At 47.9% G+C, this 22,022-nt stretch overlaps 1 protein-coding gene across 9 annotated transcripts; it reads left to right on the top strand.

Moving 5' to 3' along the window:
- The first annotated feature begins 1,001 nt into the window (after positions 1 to 1,001).
- PRXL2A (peroxiredoxin like 2A) lies at positions 1,002 to 21,233 on the top strand. 9 transcript variants are annotated; one of them, XM_036883940.2, is made up of 7 exons: positions 1,002 to 1,139; positions 3,441 to 3,562; positions 11,676 to 11,838; positions 13,590 to 13,681; positions 16,661 to 16,801; positions 17,423 to 17,587; positions 20,362 to 21,233. In XM_036883940.2, exons 3-7 carry the CDS (start codon positions 11,694 to 11,696, stop codon positions 20,473 to 20,475), a joined length of 657 nt encoding a protein of 218 aa, XP_036739835.2. In that variant the 5' UTR covers positions 1,002 to 1,139; positions 3,441 to 3,562; positions 11,676 to 11,693; the 3' UTR covers positions 20,476 to 21,233. The 9 variants fall into 9 exon arrangements, with proteins under 9 accessions (XP_036739835.2, XP_036739830.2, XP_036739832.2 ...); XM_036883935.2 differs by having other exon boundaries at positions 11,567 to 11,838; XM_057505857.1 differs by lacking the exon at positions 1,002 to 1,139 and adding an exon at positions 1,495 to 1,511.
- Positions 21,234 to 22,022: the final 789 nt, after the last annotated feature.

Raw genomic sequence — 22,022 nt, 5'->3', positions numbered from 1 at the left:
ACGAGTCTGAGTGGGAGGACAGGGAGGTAAGTCAGGAAGCCTTTGGACTTTGGACAATAGTAGGCGTTTCCCAGGCAGATGATGTGGAGAGAAGCCATTGTGGACAGAAGGCCACCTCTGACCAGAGTGTCAGCCCCGCTTTGCCACTTCATTGCACATGGCCCTGTGACTGATCACCCCATTGTCCCAGTGATATTTTCAGTGGTGGATTATGTATCAGTTCTTCCTGTCTCTGAAATAATGTTCTCACAATCACCTACTCTTATAAAGTAGTGTGAACACTTAATACATGAGGAGGAAGAGAATGGGTGCATGAATGGTAAATGCATGTGAGCCAAACTAGGAGGCTGCTCAGAGTCTGAGATGAGTCAGGCAACATCTCAAGAGCCAGTGCTCCAGACCACCACTTGCCATCCTCTGCCCAATGGCCAGAGTTTTGGGGAGAAGGATAATGAGAGATGGAGACAGAGGCTAGCAATTCTGAGCGTGTCCCTAAAGTTTAAAGGGATGCTCATCAGAACGCGTCGGTCCTAAAGATTCCCCATCCTTATGTCAAAAAAGAGGGAAAAAGCTATTAAAAAAAAAAAGGCTCAGAAGATCTCTGAGGACTGAAAGGTTACAGCCCTCAGCTACAGGACAGGTGCTTCCAGACCCAATTAAGGCAGAGCTTCCTTTTGCTCCAGGCAGTACCCCTAACAAATGAGTCAACGGTCTAGGGCCACCACTCGCGAAGCACGGAACAAAGCTAGACTGCCGTAAGAAGGGACAGCAAGACAGGTGCAGTGGTTCTCAGGCGTGCTTCGCGCGGCCCGCAGCGCCCAAGCGCGCAGAGGACGGGGCGGAGCCGGAGCCCCTTCCATTGGAGGCGGGGTTCTCCTCGGAGCTGAGGTGGAGCCGAGTTCCTCCTGGAGGGGGGCGGGTCGGGTCACATGGGAGCGGCACAGCGGCGCCGGCGCGAATCTGCGCAGGCGCGGGGGTTCAGCCCGATCCCCTTGGGGCGTGGGAATGATTTGTCAGCTCGCGCCCCAGCTCCGGGCGAGAGAGGAGGCGGGCGGGAGGGGAACGCAAGCGGGGAGTGCTGCACTCACGGCCATGCGAGGCACGTGACGTCCGCGAAGGCGGGCTCCGCCGCGGCGCAGGTGAGGAAACAGGCGAGGCCTGGGCGGCTGGGCGCGAGTAGATAAGATGCCGGGTTAATCATTTCCGCCAGAGGTCCAGAGGTGGCGTGAAGTTCCTTCCGAGCCCGCAGGGCGCGTCCGCACCTGCGCGTCCTCCCCCTGCCCGGCGGCGCCCTTTCCCCCGCCCCAGCGCGCCGCGGTCAGTGGAAAACCGCGTTTGGGGTCAGAAGACCCGGATTCGGGATTGGCGCGGCGCTGATTTGGCGAAGAACCCCTGTCTTCCCTGCCCGAAGTCTTTGAGTGAGGCTAATGGCACCTGCCTGCATTATGGGGACAAAGAACTGAGAAAAGGGCTCTGCCCTGGCTCGTCGGTTGCGCTGGGGCAAGCCTTGGGTGGGTTATGGGGGCTGTCCAGGGGTGGCAGGCAGAACAGCTAGAGGCGAGCTGGCAGAGGCTGAGGGACCTAGTGGTTCTTGGTTTGTGCTTGCATAGGGTCGTGTTTTATGGGGTCACAATTTCTTCAGAATCTCAGAGGTACCTGTTTCCCATTCTCCCCTAAAGGTTATAAATTCCTGACAAAACTAGTAAGAGACAAAGTGTACATCTTAAAACACTGTACTGAAGTCCGAGAGTGAGACAAGGCTCCCATTGGACAGCCTAGCTTCTAGGTGTTGCAGGCACAGGAAGCTGAAGGAGATGGAGAAGGTGGTTAAAGGCCCAGCCCGTTAAGGGCTGTGGGGAGGCCACACACCAAGGGAGTCCAGAAGCCGGACTAGGGGGCTCAGACCCAGCTGACTCTGGACTTCATTTTCTTAACCACACCAGCTGTTTCCATAGCCCACTTACCTAGAACTCAATTTAGTTTTTGTTTGTTTTATTTTAATATATTTTCCTTTGAGCTTGGCAGATGATTAAAAGAAGAAAATAATTACTTAAGATGCATTTTGGAAAGCATTGTCCAAGAGCCAACTTCGATGCTCCTGCTCCAGCCCAGTCACGGAAACAGAATTGGGATTCAAAATACCAATCCTGACTCCTTGGAACATACCCACTCATCAGAAACACTCCATTTCATGTACAAACAACATTTTGGGGGCAATAATTGACTAATCTAGAAATGAGTAAGAATTATACCTCATGTTTATGTCACTCTTTGTCATGTTGCTTACAAAGCACACCAATACATTTTATCCTTTGATTTTTACAACTCTGTAGAAGGGAATTCAGGATTCATTTCCGTTTTACTGATGCAAAAACAGTGCTTTGTGCAGGTTCTCACAACCTGTAGGAGTTTGAATTAGACCTTAGGTATTCTTGGTGTGGCTCTTCTCATCTTGTCCTTCTTTATAAGGGCATGCCATTTAGTTGCAATCTTAAGCATTGTTCCTAAGGGTTACCTTATCACCTCGTGGCACTTAAATGATGCTGAGCTAATTTGGTTAGGACTGGAAATCTGGGGCTTGAAGCCCCAGACTCTGCCAGTATCCCAGAAATAAGGCAGCTCTCCTGCCAGCTGGGTACTTGCCACTTGGTGAAATGTTGAGCAGAGAGACTCCCCTGTCTCCCTCTGCTGAGTCCTGTGTGGCAGGTCTTGTCCGAGGCACTGTGAGGTTACCAGCCTTACCTCTGAGCTCAGTGGCCTCTGGCACACGGAGAGTACAACTGGGCAGTTTGCCCTTTGCCTTCTCTAGTGCTGTTGGTGCAGAAGGCGGTGTGGGCGGGATGCAAAAGGGGCAGCATGGAATGTGCACTGTTGGGTGGATAGTTAGGCCAGAGGGGGCTTGAGATGAGATAAGCCAGGGTTCCCTCCAGACCTACAACTTCCACCCAGGAGGCAGGCCTGCAGTGACCCATGTGGGGTGACACAGCTGGAGAAGTTATTTGCTGTTTCGTGTTCTTCAAATGTCCTGCCCTTATAGGAGAATGAGTAAATTTGAACTTGCCAAAGAGGAAGAAATTCTTAGTGCTTTGCAGTGTTTCCCTTTGCTCTTATATATTATTCCTGACAACCCCTTAAAGTGCCCTTATTTTTAAGAGAATCAGAGGGACAACGTGACTTCCGAGTCAAAGTGTAAAAACCCAGGATTTTTGTGTCTTTTGTGATTTCACCCTGGTCACCCATCCACAGTATCCACACAGGAGGTGTGCAAGCAAGAGAGAGCAGAGCAAGAAATGGTCAGATAATTAGGGGGCTATAGAGCTTTGATCACTGATTTGATTTCCTGATCAGAGGAAAGGACTTTGCCCAGACCGCAGATTCCTCACCCTTGTCAGTGTCTCAGTTTCCCAGTAATTGATTATGTCCTCTTGTTCTGCTTGCAGCATCTGTTCAGAACTTTCTGAATCTGACATCTGAGAGAACAGCTGGGCCAGAGCTAGTCAGACAGTCACCCCAAGGCACAGAGGAGGAGTTGGAGACTGAGGCAAGAAGATGAGAGCTCATTGTAAGTGGCTAGTTTCAGTGATACTTGGCAACAGGAGGAGGTGGGAGCACATCCCCTATTACTCATGAGGCCGTGGGTGCCTGTGTTTCCCAGCTGCTAAATTGGCATTTTCAAGCCTGTCTCTTTATCACTTAGAAGTGGCAGGGCCTTGTTACTGTGGAGAAGAAAGGTGCAGAATGGCTTCTCAGATGAGAATGGGCAACATTTGGCTTTGAATTATAAGCTACTTGCAAAGCACTGGGTCTGGGAAAGGCTAGTGCTCCCTAGCCACCAGTTATCCCATGTCCTGTTCAGGAGCAGTTTTGCATTCAAGCCTTCTTCAGGCCAGGAGACTTCAGGACCTCTGGACCCCACCTTCTGTGAGCCTTGTCTCTCCCTCCTCCCCCTCACCCCCACCAGCCATGCCAACACACATCACACACTTTTTCCCAGCCTCTGCAAAAGTGTTGAGGGCAGAATAAATACTCATGGATTGGGAGTTGGAAGACCCAGTTCCCCATCAGTTACTGACCAACTTCCCCCATGTGACGTTAGGCTAGCTAGCCCCTTCTCTTGGCCTTAGTTTCCTCATTTACTTAGTGAAGGAGGGGCTGAATTAGAGCTTGGAGGGAAGGAGAGGGGATGGAGGACAGGAATGAAGGAAGATAAAGCATTCTTTCCAGCCTCGTTCACTGAGGGCCCTAGCCAGGAGGCCCAAGTGCACTCTAAGTCTGAGACTTTTTGTCTCCCTCAGCTCCCTTTCTTCCTTCTGGCCTGTCTCTGCCTCAGGCCAGCTCATTCTGAGGAGGGAGGATTCCCTGGGTGAGGCTGGGCAGGTATACCCTCAGTGTTTAGAATATGATGCTGTTCCTACTTGTTTCAGGCATGAATTAACCCACCCAGCTCTGATACTTTGTTTCATTAAGGCTATCAGTTCCTGCCCAGAGGCAGCTCCTTGAATGAGCTGGAATTAGGCCCGGGGAAGCAGGAGTGGAATGTGAACACCCAGCAGGAGAGCAGTAGTGGCAGGTGCCCTGTGGCTTTCTGGACAGGAGAACCCTGGAGTTGCAATCATGTAGTGCATTAGAGTCTTTGTATGTCAGAACTTAGACAACCTATAGATTTTATAGTTCCTTCTTCTGTACAGAAGAGGAGACCCAAGCCCAGAATGTCTTCACAGCTTATGTCAGATCACTCTGCCAATGAGCAGTGGAGCCTAGGACCCAACCTAAGGTCACCTAAACCCCAGGCTTGAATGTTTTCTTTAAGGTCAAGCCTGCCTGCCCAGAATTACAGTTTAGTTCAACTCTGCCTCGTTGTGGAGTTCAGGGTAAAATTCAGATCATTTCATTAGCTATATAATGCCTGCTAATAACCAGGCATTAAGTGCTAGGGATGCACGAATGAATAAGGCAACAGCCCCTGCCCTCAGATTGCTCCACCATATTGTGTAGACATGGAAATAAGAGACACCAAGTCTATTTGCTTGTGCAGTGTGCAAAGGCATGTGTTCACACACGCATGCACTCTGTATAATCAGAGGTGGGGAGCTTTCAAGAAAGGCTTTGGAGAGAAAGTGTTATTTGTGCTGGGCCTTTACCTAGTTGGCAAGGATATGAGGGCATTCTGGGTAAAGGAAACAATCTGAGTTACTGGGTTTGAAGCAGAGAAAGCTTTATTATCAGAAGGGCAGCCCAGTGAAAAGATGGGAGAACTTTCCCAAATCTGCCTCGCCAATCCTGAGAGACAGTTTATGTACTATTGGCAAAGGTATGTAAGGGCAGAAACTGGAGGGACCTTGAAACTTCTTGGAATTATGCACCATTCCCACTTTCTTGTCACTGCCCAGGGGGTTTTGGTATGGTTCATTTTGACTCCACTCTTGTATCAGCTCTGCAACACAGATGTTATCATCCAACATGTCCCCTACCCTGTAACCAGCTTCAGGGAAGAGGACAAAGGACAAGACAAGGTTAATGATTCTTCCAAGGTTATGCAGCATGTAAAGTGACTGCAGAGGGAGAGCCTATGGAGGGAGAAGCCTAAGCAAATGAAGAAATGTATGTCCAGGTTCAAAGCTAAGCTGTGAAAGGCCCCAAGGAGTTCAATGTTAGAGTCTGAAAGCAAGGGAAGGATGTGATTAGGTCGGGGTGTGTGACAGTCTACAACATAGAGAATAAGCTGTGGAGGACCTGATTAGAGCTGAGCCAAGTTCTGTCCTGTGAATACTGAACTAGGCCAGGTACAAAGTACTGGGAGCCTGGCCTTGGACAGCAGTCGTGAGGTTGGGAAGAGGATGAAGAGCAAATACATTTTAAAGGATGGAAGGATTTCCTGACTGGCAACATGTAGACATGGCGCAACAGAGATGACCTGCATAACCCCCAATGGAAACTTTTGAGTCAGGAACAGCAGTAGGAACCTGAAAGTCAATACCAGTTGTTACAAAGAAAAACACCAGCCCAACTTCCCCCAGGCCAAGTCACCAAACCTGGGCTTAATGCCTTACCTAACAATGCACTTTCAACCTCTCCCAGGAGTGAAATTTTAAGCCAATCAGTCTCGAATTTCCCAGTCACTAGTGAGGTCATTCACATAAGACCCCTGCTCCTATAAGGGAGGGTGACTTTGCCTGAAGTAATCCCTCTTTTCTTTTGCTAATTACGTTTTGCCCTACCCTCCTGTCTATAAAAACATTCCATTTTGTACAACCCCTCTGAGCATCTCTCTACCTGCTAGAGGGGAAGCTTCCCAGTTCATGAATGGCTTTATAAAACGAATTAGATTTTCAAATTTTTTGGCTGAATTTTGTTTTTAACACAAGGTGATGGGTGAAGCACTGGAAGCAAGTGAGGTTGCTCAGAAACCTAGTGTGGGTTGGGAGGAACCACTTAATTGGCAGAAAAGAAGAAGGGAAGGTAAAGGAAGATGAAGAATAGACAGCAGCTGACTTCCCTGACACAGAGTGAAAAATGGAGCATGGGAGCAGTCTGCATAAGGGCCCAGGAGAAGGGACATCTTACTTTGATTTCAGTCAGTGTGCCACGTGGGTGGTGGTAAGGGCTTTCGCTTCATTAGCCTGCACCAGGCAGCAGGGAGGGAGTCTCTTGGCACTTGATAAATGTTATAATCTGCATGACTGCAAATGACTCAAACTTTGCTCAACACTTTGAAGGGCTAGGGGGCCCTGGCAGCTGTCCATTTTGATTTTCTGGAGATTGACTATTGGCAGCTGAAGTTGCCCCAGGGTGGCTAATCCTGCCTGTGGAGTGAGCGAGTTTAGGGCCATTGGCAGAACTCTGGCGCCCCGCCTCCAGCCCTCCCCTGCCGCCTGTTTCCCGCCTGCTCTCGGGTTGGGTCAGCCTCTTTGTCAGCAGAAGCAGAGGTGTGGACGCTGTGGATGGTGAGTGCCCCGTTCCTAGGTTTGAACTACCTGAGGTTGGGTACTGAAGGACCATGGTGGGGGAGGGAGGTGCTTTGTGAAGCTCCAGGCTGCAGGGAAGAAACACTCTGGAAATTGAAATGAAGGAGGACTGGGTCGAGTTAGGATGAGGAACCAAGAATACAGACTCCAAAGTGAGCAGTTTCTGATAGACCCACACAATGTCATGGGTTTGCTTTAGAAGCCTTTGTGTTCACCTGTCCAGCCCCCTCCTTTTGAAGTTGAGGAAAATGAGGCCAGGGGAAAGATGAACCCTGCCTGGCAGGGGAGCCCAGCTGCGCCTCCTCCCCCTACCGCCATGCTCTTCCCATAGAGAGCTGCCACTCTGAGCTGCCACAGCTGCTGCTTGTGGTTTTATCACGCTTCACCTTCTGTGGGAGACTACCCGATCAGATAAGTCCCACAGTGGGGAACTGAATACCACAGCTGTGGGAGGTGGGGTGGCTCTTTTGTAAACAATCTTGCTGTTATCTTTCAGAGAAAATGACCTATCCTTAACGGAAGGGGATAGAAACGGGAGGAAAGAGAAGGGACATCTGTCATATGGTAAATTTCCTTGAGAGTAAACATGGTTTGACTGTATTTGATGACTGAACAAGTAAGTCGATCTTTAAAAATTCTCTGTAAGACAAAGGGGGTCATCCCTCTTGATCTCCTCATTTTGGAATTTAAACACACAAATGAGTATGTGGGCAGGCGAGGTATGACGTGGGATGCGCATATCCTTTGGAGTTCTAGTAATCAGGTTCCCGGTAGCATTACTGTTGCCTGCTGGCTCTGTGACTCTGGAGATGGTACCAACTTCTCTGAACTTCAGTGTCATCAGCCACAAGATGGGAATAGCTGCCACATTATGACTGCTGAGTGAGTGAAATTAGGCCATGCCTGTCAAGTGACACTAAGAAATGCCGGTTTACTGGCCTCCCTGTCTCTCCACTTAGTAGCCTTAGAGGCCTACATGGAAGTTGTTCCATTTATATATTAAGGCTCCCTCTCTCCTCACCCGTTTTGTGCATGGGAATAGCAGTGATTCACGATCAAGAGTCAGCTCTCGCTGTGCAGCATGTTGTAGCGGTACATGCTCCAGGACACACCAGCATGGGAATTGCTTTGTAGCTCAGGAGTTTTGTAGCCTTGGCTGAGGGACTGTACACCTCTCTAGGTCTTTCCAGAGCCAATTTTCACTTCTTCCCAGTGGCAGAAGCACCAGCTACCAGAGACCCACTGGGAGCATATGCTCATGGAGAAGTCCGTCTCTCACCTCTAGTGCTAATACTGCTCTCACATGTTAGTGCTACATGGCCTGAGGATGAGGCCCATGCTCCCTAGAGGGGTGCTTCTCTGCCCACATGGAGGTGGAGGTGGGTGGTGAACAACGCTTTGGGAGGTTTCGAAGCCCACATCTTATACTCCAGCTCTTGAACTTGAGTTAGAGCTGGGAGCCTTTGCAGCATGGAAGTTTGCATTCTCAGAGTATCTTAAGCATTGACATTTGCCCCCAGTCAGCCTGCTGTTTCCCAGGCTTATTCAGCCCAGCCCTGGCTGACTCTACCATCCTGCCCCCATGAGTCCTACAATGACTCCAGAGCCACTTTCTTCTGGGTGCTTCTGTGGCCACCCAGACCAGATGTAACTGGCTCTCATCCCTGTACTACAATAGCCCTATGTTCACACCTTGCCCAGGCTGCCTCACCTTCCCACTTGAATTTCTGTTACCTGTGTTCTAGGCCTCTATTAATCAATCTCCTTGAGGACTGTATATCCTTTAGTTTTATGTCCTCCCAAATTGCCATTTTTTGAACAGGCCAGTGCTGAATAAATGTTTGGAAATAAATATTCAGTGTAGTTGAGTCTGATTAATTCCTTTGTATTTGTGAGCAAACAAGCTAAATGACTATTGATGGGCTTTGGGGAGATGGAGACTGCTGGCCTCTAAGAACAGCAGTGGTGTGTGGGAAGGATGTGGGGCTGCCTGCAAGGGTCCCTGGACTTCTGAAATGCACTGCTGTGTTCCAGGAGTTGAAGCAAGTCCTTCTGTAGAGAGATGTAAGCTGGCCTTTGCATGCTGATGCAGAAATGTTATCAGATCTGTGATCAGAGACCACACCATGTGCTCCTGAATCATACACATATGTCAGAAATCCAGGGACGTTTTGGAAGTGTATAAAGGTACAAAAATTGTTCCAGGCCCTGGGAAATCTCCTGTGTATAGCAGGCGGGTGAGAGCTGTGGTTTTCCTCCTGATTGTTCTCTGAACTGTAATCCAGAAATGTGTAACTGTGCCATATAAAAGAATTGGAAGCCAGTCTATGGAAGGTTCTTATCTGCTTGGCCCGAGAACCTTGGTCCTCTGTAAGTTGTCATCTTCATCATCATTCCAGTCCTATTGAATTCATTCAACACAGTTATGGAAAGCCTGCTCTGTTAGGGAACAGGCACTGTGTCAGGCACAGGAGATTCAGAGAGAAACTGAAGAACACAGTCAAAGGAGAGAAAACTGGCAGATCTGTCCAGATCTTGTGTCAGGCACATCAGAAGGATGGTGGGTGCAATTTGGGCTCAGTACCAAGATGGAGTGAATAAGCCTCTTCGAGGTGGGAGCATGGGTAGGCAGAGCCTCCAGCAAGACTTCTTGAAGAGGCATTTGAGTCTTGAAGAACAGAACGAACAACGTAGAACTTTCCAGACAGAGGAGTGAAGACGTGTTCACATCTTTAACTCCTGCTGTCACCATCACTGACCTCCCATGATGTGCTGAGGGACCAGCTAGAGGGCCCAGCGCTCCAAGGCCGGTCCGCCCTCTTGGTTGTACTTAAACTGTGACTAATGTCCAACCAAGTGCAAAATCCCAAATTCTTTGTTGTTAGACAATAAGTCTCAGACTTTAATATGTGTGAATTGCCTGCCTGATCTGATTAAAGTTCAGTTCATGATGCCTTAGTCCCGAGGTAAGCTTGAGATGCTGCATTTCTGTGGCATCAAAGCTGCCAGTCCATGAGACCATGTTTTGAGCAGTGAGGTGATAGAAAACCTGCTCTCTCTTCCAGTCCCTCACATCAGAGATACCCTCCCTCAACATACACACCAGCCACCCCTTCTTTTCCTCTTCCCCAGTCTACAGGTGCCAAATTCCTCTTCAGTGCTGTTTTCACTGTCATTCATACCCCCACACTCCCACACCCCCCTTCCTGCAAGTTCCCTTCTACTTCTTAATTCAAATCTGAACGTCCTAGGCTGGCCTCAACACTGGTCTGACTTGCGCTTCTCTTCCCAAAGTCATCTCTACCAAGTTATGCCTGACCCCACCTCATGGGACCTCAGTGGGTCCCTTACAGCCTCTCCCTTGGCAGTGGCAGCACATGCCCAGCCTTTGCTTAATCTGTTGGAGAAATCCTCTCTCTATCCAGGTCCTGCAGGGGAGAGGTACATCTGGTTAGGTGGGCCACACACACGTGTACTCTGAATCTATACCCGGTGATCTTAGCCCACAGAATTGTGCTGGTACTTAAGATAGGAAGGCCCCAGTATAAGTCAGATTTCAGGATGGCGAGGGAGCCAAATGGAAAGAGGTACTGTAAGTGGTTGTCAGAAGAAAGGCTAGATGGGGTACCTACTGCTGTTAAAGGGGTGGGCTGCTTCCAAGAGCTCCCATCCAGAAGTACAAGACTTCCTCCCTTAGTGAGGTGCCCAGTATGAGCTGGGAACACAGCTGGGGTTCCGCAGGACCAGCCTGGAACTCCCTTGCAATGGCAGAGCCCCTGCCCGATGCAGACGTCTTCTGCTCAGTCCCTCTGAAACAGACACCCCAGCACCTGCTCTTCTTTACATAAAGCTACTCTTTCAAACTCAACTTCCATTCTCGGCAGACATCTGTGTATTCTGTCCACAGGGTAAAAATGTGAGCTTCAACACTGGTGTTTAATAGTGGCCATGTCTATCAAACTAGACAGTTTAATAGGTGGCAGATGTTCAGAGGATATTTGTTTTCTTGTCAACTATGTTTTTATGTATTGCTTTATGTTATTTGTTTTGTTTTTACCATGAGCCTGTTTTATTTGTGTAAGTAAAAAAAAAATGAAGCTGTTCTTGGTTAGGAGAAATGCACTGAGATGGCCTCCCTACCATGAGTGAGGCCCTGCTGGGCACTGCCCCGGGCCTGGATGAATAGGGTATGGGCTGTGTCTGAGGGATTCACAAACTGAAAAGGAAGGATAGGGTAACAGAACAGAGTGCTTGGTATTTGAAGTATCCTCTGATCCCAGACGAGAAGGCTGCCCCTCCCCAGGGAGATGATAGCTGAGACTCCTGGACTGAGAAGAAAAAGCAGGCATTGTCAAGGAGGGGAATGAGGGAGTAGTCAGGGCTCTGCTGCCAGGGGACACAGCGGGGCAGCACCACAGAGCTGGGAGGCGAAGAACGAGCAGTGTCCAGGAGGTCTGTCATTCCCTATCATCGCTCCTGGGCTCCTGGGACTGGGAACTTCTGCAGTCTGTGTGTCCCCGGGCTCTTCATTTTGGCCTGTGCTCAGCAGCCCTGTCCAGTCCTCTCTCTGACGCCGGTGTTCCCCCTCCCCTTGCCTCTAGCCTCCCGGTTGGCTGCCCAGCCAGAGCCTTGCACGGAGATCAGATTCCAGCTATCCTAGGAGCAGTAACATCTTCCTCCTCTCAGTCTCCAGGCATGTCTTTCCTCCAGGATACAAGTTTCTTCACCATGGGGATGTGGTCCATTGGTGCGGGAGCTCTGGGGGCTGCTGCCTTGGCACTGCTCCTGGCCAACACAGACGTGTTTCTGTCCAAGACCCAGAAAGCAACGCTGGAGTATCTGGAGGATATAGACCTGAAAACTCTGGAGAAGGGTAAGCAGTGACCCCACTGGCCTCAGTACTTTTCCAAGGTGCTGGGACACAGGCTTACTAATTTTTTCCTTTCCGAGATAGCTCTTTTTTTTTTAATTGAAAAGGCACTATAGCAACATAAGGAAAAACTTAATAACACATTTGAATTACTGATCTATTACCCTATCACAATAATCATTTATATTTTAGCATATTCCTTTCCAGTGTACACATAATAATATGTAGCTGTGATCTTGATGTACATATTTTGCATTTTAGCTTTTTCTTATCAAAAGATTTTCACTTTCTATTGTTGTCTAACTATAATGAAAAGTGGTCCATAATATTTCGTTAATATTATACCACTCTTTACTGAACTCACCCTCCAGAGTGTACTCTGAGGGATTCCAGACTCCTAGATCTTCATAAAAAAGGAGTTCCTGAGTCAAGTAAGTCTGGGAAACACTGTACGGACTTCCATGTTGCGATGCCCAGCACAGGGATTTGCTTATTGAAATGAGGCGTCTGATTGGCATTGGTATAGTGGGCCAGCCCTCACCTGCAGTGCAGCCTCAGCACATTGTGGGAAGCACAGGGCCACACTTGTGGAATGGACCTGCCTGTCTGCCTCATGTTGGGGGCTGCCTGGAGTCCCTGGTGACATGGCATGGGGTAGCCCTGCTGCCTCACTGTGTGCTCTGGGCACTGGAGTAGATCGGTGGGATTCCAATCCTGCTGATGGGGGGCCGCTGGCATGAGAGTTTGGTGAAAGTTGGGGCTCACTGACGGAGTGGTCTCAAGGCGTCTGTTCAGTAAGTGAGGAAGCTTGTCACGGGAAGGTAGGAATTGTGCCTGCAGATTTATGATGTAGGGCACCTTACTAAGAGACTAAGAAGTCTGCAGAGAGAGTCTGTTGAGCTGTGTTCTACCCAGTTTCCCAATCTCATTTAATCACAGCGCCCCTGACTTCTTTTCACATAACACTCCATAGTGACATGGATTCCTCTGAGAAATGCTAGAATAAGAAGGCTTCATAGTTACTGAACCCCCACTAACTGTATAACTAGACACTGTGGTGATCACTTTTATAGCCATCTTTTAATACTGCCTGCAGCCCAAAGTGGAGCCGCTAGATGCCTGCATTTGCAGATAAGGAAACTGAGGCTCAGAGAGGAGACTTAGTGTGCCCAAGGTCACACAGCTAGAGGCAGACTCAGTATGACTGTGGGGCTGGGCTTGAGCTACGCACTGTACTACCCACAGCATCTCCTTTTTGGGCATCCTCTATGCTCCCCTATGGATAATATTGCAGCCAATGCGTTTAGGTTTAAAAAATTACTTTTTAAATCCCTGTTGACTTAATCCTTTAAATGCTTTTTAAAGAATTTAGGTTTTCTTGGCTGAAGAACAAGATCTCTTTCAGGTTTTGGCCATGTGTCTGCCCTAAAGGATTGTTACAGTGTTCATAAATACCAGCAAAGAAATTCGCCACTTTTCCAAGAGTATTCCAGTTTGGGATGTTTAAACTTGCAAATAGCTTTTTATAGGAGTTAGGCCTTTGGGGTATATAGTAGGAGTCTTAGATTATATTAAGTTTCCTCTGAAGGGTGGATATTCCTGGCCTGTGTTTCCTGTCTGCTTTTTCCCATGGGTGAAATGCCTGTCTGGGTCCTCTGCTAGCCCTGGCACCATTTATGGGGCTGCCTCACGGCTGAGCTGGGCTAGCCTGGGCTGGGAGGAGATGATACTGAATTCCCTTTTCTTCTCCCCAGAACCAAGGACTTTCAAAGCAAAGAAGCTCTGGGAAAAGAGTGGGGCTGTGATTATGGCTGTGCGGAGGCCAGGCTGTTTCCTATGTCGAGAGGTGAGTGCATTTGAGAATCTGTTCAAAGGATCCTAGCAAGTGGGGGTCAGTGCATTTCCAGCCAAGACTAAGGACCTGGAAGGCCCACATTAGCCTTTGATCAACACTGGCCCTCTTATTTGCTGTAGAATAACTTACTCTCTCTTTGTGTTCATTTAAAAACTTACCATGTCCTGTTGTGAGCAACACACTTGACTTTCTTTTGATAGTCTGAAGGCCTTTGATTCCAATCGTACAGTCAGTGTCCTGGACTATCTGCCCACTTAATGAAGGACAGGGACCAGGTCCACTTCCATGCTGTGATGCCCAGCACAGGGATTTGCTTATTGAAATGAGGCGTCTGATCGTCACTGGTATAGTAGGCCAGCCCTCACCTGCCGTGCAGCTGCAGCACATGGTGGGAAGCACAGGGCCACACTTGTGGAATGGACCTGCCTGTCTGCCTTCTCTTGGGGGCCACTTGGATTCTCTGGTGACAGGCATGGAGTAGCTCAGTGGGATTCTAGTCCTCTGATAGTGAGGGGCAGCTGGCATGAGAGTTTGGTGAAAATTGGGGCTTACTGAATAGGTGGCCTCCATGTTGCCCCCTCAAAGGGAGGCCATTATGGTCTGTTCAGTAAATGAGGAAGCTTGTCATGGATGGCAGGCTCCAGTCTTGTAGCTGTACAGATAGGTAAACCGAGGGCCACAGTAGTTTCGTGACCTGTCCGTGGTCACAGTCAGTGGCAGAAGACCCAGGTTCTGCAATCACTGCCTTACTGGGCAAAAACTGGGAATGACAGTACTCCTGCTCTTGAGATAACTGCTTCTCGAGTGGGCCTTGGCCCTGACCTAGCTGTCGTCGTCATTCCTGTGGTTGTCCTCCCTGACCCTGAAGTATTTCCTCTCAGCCTTGCAGATCTCTCCCCTGCTTCTGTGGTGGGCCTGGCAAAGAATCTAGCTCTGTTACATGATGCCTTACTATAGCTTACATTCAGGGCACTTTCCTGCCTATTATTTCATTGGTTCCTCACATTCCCTGGAAAATACACCTTGTTGTTACTATTCTTGTCTTGTAGCAGAAAAAACTGAGGTACAGAGCTTGTGACAAAGTAACACTGCTCTGATGAGGTATATTAATTTCCTTTTGCTGCTGTAACAAATTATCACAAACTCAGTGGCTTTAAATAACAGAAATTTATTAGCTTACCAATCTAGAGGTCAGAATTCTGAAATGGGTCTGTTGGGCTAAAATCAAGGTGTCAGCAGGGCTGCATTCCTTCTGAAGGGTCTGGGAGATAAAGAATTTCTTTGCCTCTTCTAGCTTCTACAGGTCCTCTACATTCCTTGGCTCATGGCCCCTTCCTCCATTGTTAAAGCCAGCAGTGCCTGGCCAAGTCTTTCTTACACTGTATCATTATGACACTGACTCTTCTGCTTTCCTCTTCCACACTTAAGGACCCTTTTGATTCTACTTTGGGACCACCTAAATAGTACAAGAGACTCTCCTTTAAGATCAGCTGATTGGCAACCCAAATTTCATCAGCCCAAATTCCTTCTTGCTATGTAACAAAACATACAGGTTCCTGGGATTAGGATATGGACATTCTTGGAGGATCTTATTCTGCCTACCGTCAGAGTGGAAGCTTAAACTTAGGGCTTTTGATTCGATATCTTAGTATTTGTGATGTCTGCAAATACTAATGTGGAAGCTTGCTGGGGCCTGATTTCTCAAGACCAGTTAAGCCCACAAGGTTCCAATAGCTGCTTCCCTCCCTAATTACACCCTGTCCTCCTGGGCTGTGGTCTCTGCCAGGCAGAGCATTTCATGGAAACATGTTCTTAAAAGGATGGTTGGATGGTAGTCGGAATTATTTTGAGTGGCCCAGGGAGGAGGTATGTGACTGAGCTTCCATATTGTACAGTGACATACCAGAGCAGAAAGCCCAGGAGATGTGAGTAAACCCTTTTATCTCACACATTGGTGGTCTTTGACCACAGGACACCTATAGTCCTCTCTGCTGAAGGGCAAAGTTTGCCACTCACTGAAGCTCTTGATAAATGCATTGTAATGAATTCTGCCTCATTAGCCTTTTTTTCCTAGAAAATAAGTGAAAAATATAATGTAGTTGCAATCATACAGCAACATATTTGTATTGGAGGTAAGTGGGCTACATTTTGAAAGGATTTCCTGCAATTACTTTAATTCCGAAAGCATATTTGAAAAAGGAATTTGTTCTTAAATCAAAGCTTTACCATGACACATGCAGTTTCATTTATTCATTCAGAACAGAGTTCATAGAGGCCAGGATGTCTACTTGTCAACTCAGCTGCATTCTTCCCATTGTCCACCTTTACCTTCAAGTCTTTTCAGTATCTAGTACCTTCTGTATATACGGCTGTGTGCTAGGCACTAAGGGGCAAACAAAGTGGAAGACATAGTTTCTAACCATGAGACACATTTGGGAACTTAAATGACAATGCTCAACTTAGCAGTAACACACAGACTCAGTAAAGAAAAAGTCACCAAGCAGAAAAGACTGGGTATGCACAGAGAATCATGGCTTTATTCCAGGCTGGACTAGCCAGGGGGAACTTTTTTAGAACAGGCTGCCTTTCTGGAGCTGGATAAAGAGGGAATGTTACTGCAGTAGTGGGGAAGCCAACTGAGCAAAGGTGTAGAGGTGGCTGTTCACACGGCCTGTGTGGTGTCTGCTTGGTAGGCCCTTGTGCTAGTTCTGTCTAGGGCAGGGGAGGGACTGGGAGATGACACCGGAGTGAAGTGTGGTGGCTGGGGGTGGACCTAACACCCTATACTGAGCCCTAGTACCCACCTGGGTCAGTTTTATACTGGGATGCACAGGCCTTACTTGTTTATGGCATTCTGTGGCCCTTGTTCTGCAGTCAGGGCCAGCCATGCTCTGGGCCTGTAAGGAAGAGGGTGCTGGTTAGCTGCAGAGCCACAGAGTTTGTGTCCCTGAACTTCCCTGTCTTCTGCAGGAGGCTGCAGACCTGTCCTCCCTGAAGCCCAAGTTGGACGAGCTGGGTGTCCCCCTCTATGCAGTGGTGAAGGAGCAGATTAGGACTGAAGTGGAGGACTTCCAGCCTTATTTCAAAGGAGAAATCTTCCTGGATGAAAAGGTACATGTGCCGTGAGCCTGTCTCAGACAGACTGGTGGGGATTGAGCCTAAGTGTGGAGAGTCTGGTGGCCCAGGGTGTGTCTGGCCTGGAGCTGGAGGCTGGCCTCCCTTTCAGCTGCCCTGAACTTGAAGGCACTTTCCCAGCCCTCTGAACTAAGCATGACTGGACACTGAAAAGCTGATCTCTCAGTTATTACTTGGGCCCTTCCTGTAATGTGACCTGGAAAGGGGAGCCTAGGAAATTGCTAAAACCCCATCAGGTTTCCCCACCATGCAGGTGGAGGCCCAGCATAGGCCCCTATCCCTTAATTCATAGCAGCCAAATTTCTCCCCCTTCTCTTGCCTCTGTGGAATATAGGACTGTTACCACCCTGTCAGGGGCAAGAACCCTATGAGTCTCTAGCAAGAGGTTAGAGTCAGAGTTGGAAGCTGCAGATCTCTTCCCCGAGGTTGGGCTGGGCTCCGACTCCTCGGGCAGCAGAGGGTGCTCCTGGGTGGGCACATGAACCACCAGGCTGTGGGCCTTGTCTGGGAACAAACACCCTGTTGGGAACCTTTCCTCCTTGGGAAAGGCAGGTATACAGGCCATTCACATGGGGTCTTTCTTTCTTTTTCCTACAGAAAAAGTTCTATGGTCCCCAGAGGCGGAAGATGATGTTTCTGGGATTTGTCCGTCTGGGTGTCTGGTACAACTTCTTCCGGGCCCGGAATGGAGGCTTCTCCGGAAACCTGGAAGGCGAAGGCTTCATCCTTGGGGGAGTTTTTGTGGTGGGATCAGGAAAGCAGGTGAATTCTGTGTTCACTTGTAGGTCTGTGGGTGTCTGTCTGTGAGTGCAAGACTGTTAGGGAGCGCTGACTTGCCCTGCTTGGAGTCTCCCAGCCTTCTTTCCAGAAAGCCAGGGAACACAGGAAGGGGGAGGAAGGAAATGACCATTTATCACACATCTGCTTTCTTGGCACCTCACATATGAATCTCTCCGCTCATCACAGCAACATGCTGAGATAGTCTGAGAGCTTTGCCCACGAGTAACTAGGGACTTAGAAGGGGTGAGTGAGGGCCCTGAGGAGCACAGCCCACCAGGGTGCCACTGAGGCCCAAACCCCGGTTTTCTGACATCAAGTGCTGTTTTCTCTTCTTGAACAAAAGCGTGGTTTTTATTCCATTAAGAATTGTAATGTTCTAGGCCATCAAGGAGGGACAGCAGGGAAAACTGAAGAGTAAAGAAGGATTAAAAGCAGGCCTAATTAGGGAGCAAAGCAGAGAAGATGTCAGGGGAGATGATGTTTTCCCTGTGGGAGTCTTGGTGTCAGGGCTTCCCTGGAGAGGTACAGACTTCCCTGCAGATAGGGTGTTCTGGGCCCTGGCTGTAGGGATCCAGAGTTAGCATGGGGCACCCAGGGGAAGCTGTGGAGAGATGAGGTCCCTATGGACCAGGAAGCAGGTGAGTGGTTTTGCTCCTTAGCCGACAACGGGCAGCCTGGAGCTGTGGTGACTCACGGCACTGGAAGGCAGTGCCAGCTGATGGCAGATAGATGCAGAGCAGGCAGGCGGGATGTGGATGCAGCCTCAAGGGCCTGGCAGGACCTAGAGACCAGTGGCCTGGCTTCTAGGCTTGCTCTGCCAGCCTTGGGCCTGACCCTGACCTTTGGCCTCATCTGTAAGAGGTGGGCTGACTGCACTGGTGTAGCTCACTATACACCAATAATTGCATACTTTTCCCAATTTGGGAGGAATAAAAGCTGGTGGGAATAGAAATCCTTCAATTTTAAGCTTTATTTTCTAATCTATTCTTTGTAAACCTAGGACACTGCTTGCCTGTATGGTCATCTGATTTAACATAAACCTATTTACTAACTTTCTGGTAAATAAATCAAAATGTGTTAGTGATAATGGCTGCCCTTGAGTGCCTGCCTTGTTCCAGGTGCTCATATCCGTGATCTCATGTCCTCTTCCTCACAACCAATCTGGAATGGGATATTCTTATTCTCATCCACATGTAGGGAAATGGGCCAAGGGTATGAAATAGCTCAGCCGAAGATACACAGCTAGTAAGTAATACAATGGAAATGAAACTCAGGAGCTCTGATCTGACCTGCCCCACAGACCTACCCTTCCCCTGCCCATGGCCTCTCCACAGGGGTGGTTCCCAGAGACCCCTCCAGTTGCCCTAGCTCTCGGGCAGGCCCGTTCCTAAGAGGGTGGCTCCGCCTCTTCTGGCTGTGGCACTCTGGGATTCCTTCCCTCTCCTATCTCTGCCTTGCCTCAGCCTCCAGGGTAGGGCTTGGCTCACCTGCCAGCCTTCTCTTGCCTGGCAGTGACTCACCTGGTGCTCACGGGCTCCCCAGGCCCGGCTGGCATGCTCCTGGTGTTGCTGGGTGTGTTGTTTGGCTTTGTTGGTACTCCCCAGCGCCCCTGCCTTCCTTCCTGGTGGAAGGCTGACCAGGCTGACTGAGCTGCTGGGCTTGTAGCTGTATTTTTTGAGAGCAGAGTCTGTGCAGTCCTGCTGTGCCAGCTGCCAGTTAGTGGGGATTTCCTTTGTCATAATCTTTAAAGCACACTTATTTTAAAGAAGTAATGTGTTTCAACACAGAAAATCTAAAAATGCATCAAGGTGGGGAGAGCTGTTCTGTAAGTTCAACCATCATGAACAACCCATTAGAATGGAGCTAAGAGGCCTTTTATTTTGCTTTTTTTGAAAAGTGTTATATTACTAAGCTAGATGTTCTTTTTCCAATTAACAGTGTACTATGAACATTTCTCCATGTCATTATATATTCTTTCTCATTGTTTTAAATGTCTGCATACTACTTTATTGAGCATGCAAATATAATTTCCTGATTTGCTTCCCTGTAGTCACCATCAGTTGTTTAGCTTTCAGTCTTTATAATAATGGTACAATGAACGTATTTACAGATTTTTATTTTTTATTTAAGATGAGTTCCCAGCTGTTAAGGGTCAAAGAACTCTAGCAAGGATTCCTGGATGCTGATCTCAAACACATTATTTTATCATTTTTACCACTTTAATGTTCTTTAGGGTATCCTGTGTATAGATGAATTTTCTTTCATGTTATCAGAAGGGAGTGGCCTCCAGTTCCTTAGGAAAACTAAAGAGAGGGTCTCCCTTTTCAGATGGTCAGTCTGCATCTGCCAAAGTGTGACCTCTGAGCCCCACTTCTATGCCTTCAGGCTTTCCTGTGTCAGTCCATTGCTCTCTTTGCCTGGAATGTTCTTGCACCTTGCCTCTACCTGATTGCCTTGCCATCCTGATTGCCTTCCATGCTTTATCATCTGTAAGGTTTTTCTGGTCACCCTATTATATTTAAATGCTCCTTACTTCCTGCTCCCAAAGTGCTGCTTGTACACAGCAAACCCTGCGGTATAGCCTTCCTGGATTTAGTCCCCAAAAGATGGAACTCCTCGAGCAGACCCAGACCTGTTCCAGATTGCTGCTCCTTGCTGCCCAAGCCCAGGGCTTGTCTGATAGCTGCCGCTCAATGTCTATCTCATGAACAAATGACTCAGACTGAGGTCTTCTGCTCCCCCTTGTTTCCTTTTAGGGCATTCTTCTTGAGCACCGAGAAAAAGAATTTGGAGACAAAGTAAACCCAATTTCTGTTCTGGAAGCTGCTAGGAAGATCAAAGTACAGACTTCAGCCTCAGAGAAAAAATGATTGTGTGAAACTGCCCAGCTCAGGGATAACAAGGGGCACACATCTGTGTTCACAGGATGTGTTATGTTTCCACTCATGTCCCTAAGAAGTTAGAAGACCACTTACGCCATATTCTCAGTATAGATCATTAATGTACTTTAATACTGTATTCTGTCTAAGCCCAATAAGGCAAAACAGGTCCCAAACAAGACTGATAAAGATGTGAGGAACTAGTGAGGGTTATTTCAGCTAAAACCTGGAAAAGGTGAGGCTTGAAGTTGATTGCTATACCTCACTACAAACATATATAAGGTTTTTGAGTGCTCTTATTTGAAATGAGTTTTATTTTCATGTCTTCAAAAATCTAAGGAAAGTTAATGATTGACTTGAAGATTGAGATTTTTTGTGAGCATTTAGTAATGTAGATAACTGCTGAATCATTATGTTGTACATCCAAAACCAATATAATACTGTGTATCAACTCTACTTCAATTTTAAAAATTTTGTTTAAATAATATAAGATTTTTGGCTTGTGTATTCTCTATTAATGGCTTGTTACATAATGTTAAAGTAATACATAAAGGAATTGATGTGTTCTAGATGGCTTAATAAAAGTAAATTATAAAGGGAAATCTTTTTTCATTGTCTTCCATTCTAATCTCAGAAGTCTGTTTTTCTAGAAGAAATGATCATCTCTGGCTCTAATAATATTATACATCAGAAATTGCCTGTAAAACAAGTTTTTCTAATAAAACCAACAATAAAAATATTTACCATAATGATGGCTGATTTTAAATCATTGGTAACAAAGACATTGAACATGAAAAATCAGTATTCTTCATTCTCTAGTTCAGATGATGTAAGAGGTTTGCAAATGACCAGAAAAATTCTTCTCGTTATTCATGTTTGTGATTTTGCTCTTTCCCAAAGGAACCACTTTGGTATTTAAAATCTGTAGCAAATTTCCTAATTTTAGCCTAATTTGGTGAATGAGGAGAAAGGACAGGGAGGATGAAGTATAATTAACTTTCTATGTTTCGAATGTTGTTATGAGTAAGCATGAGCTCCATGAGAACACAGGGACCTCTGGCCTAGGGAGTCTGCTCAAGGCCCAGACCTGCCCGGGACTAAGGTGGGGATGGGAGTCCACAGGAGAGAGACCAGGGGACAAGAAGAGCCAGGGGCAGGGAGTCCTTACCCAGGAGAGCAGGAATGGAGACTGAGGATGGAGGGAAAGCTGGGAAAGCAGGAGAGCACTGGCACTGAACGTACGGTGAGTAGAAGCAGCTGGTTCAGGACTGGGTCTCACTTCACTTCATGCCCTCGTGGCTGCACGGTGTGTGCACACGCCCAGGAAGGGCTGGGTTTCTGTGGACTTTGAGGCAACCCTCTTCAGTACTTGAACAGGTCAGTACAGTGACTCACACCCCAGGAACTGTGATCCCAGGGACCCCAGCTACTGATAGGATGACTTGGATGACAATTCTTTGGTGCCTAGAAGACACGTGTTTCTGAAACCATTGGGCAATTGCACCTGGGGAGGCCTCTTCCTGCACACTAGGTGAAGC

Source organism: Manis pentadactyla, chromosome 8, assembly GCF_030020395.1.
Source record: "Manis pentadactyla isolate mManPen7 chromosome 8, mManPen7.hap1, whole genome shotgun sequence".
In the NCBI taxonomy this organism is placed as follows: Eukaryota; Metazoa; Chordata; class Mammalia; order Pholidota; family Manidae; genus Manis; species Manis pentadactyla.
This window is presented reverse-complemented; position numbering and strand designations above follow the sequence as displayed.

Excerpts from the sequence above, each read along its gene's own strand:
- PRXL2A (XM_036883935.2), top strand. The coding sequence starts at position 11,661 with ATGTCTTTCCTCCAGGATACAAGTTTCTTCACCATGGGGATGTGGTCC. Across the intron at positions 11,839-13,589 it reads CCTGAAAACTCTGGAGAAGG|AACCAAGGACTTTCAAAGCA; the intron begins GTAAGCAGTGAC and ends TCTTCTCCCCAG. Across the intron at positions 16,802-17,422 it reads AAATCTTCCTGGATGAAAAG|AAAAAGTTCTATGGTCCCCA; the intron begins GTACATGTGCCG and ends TTTTTCCTACAG.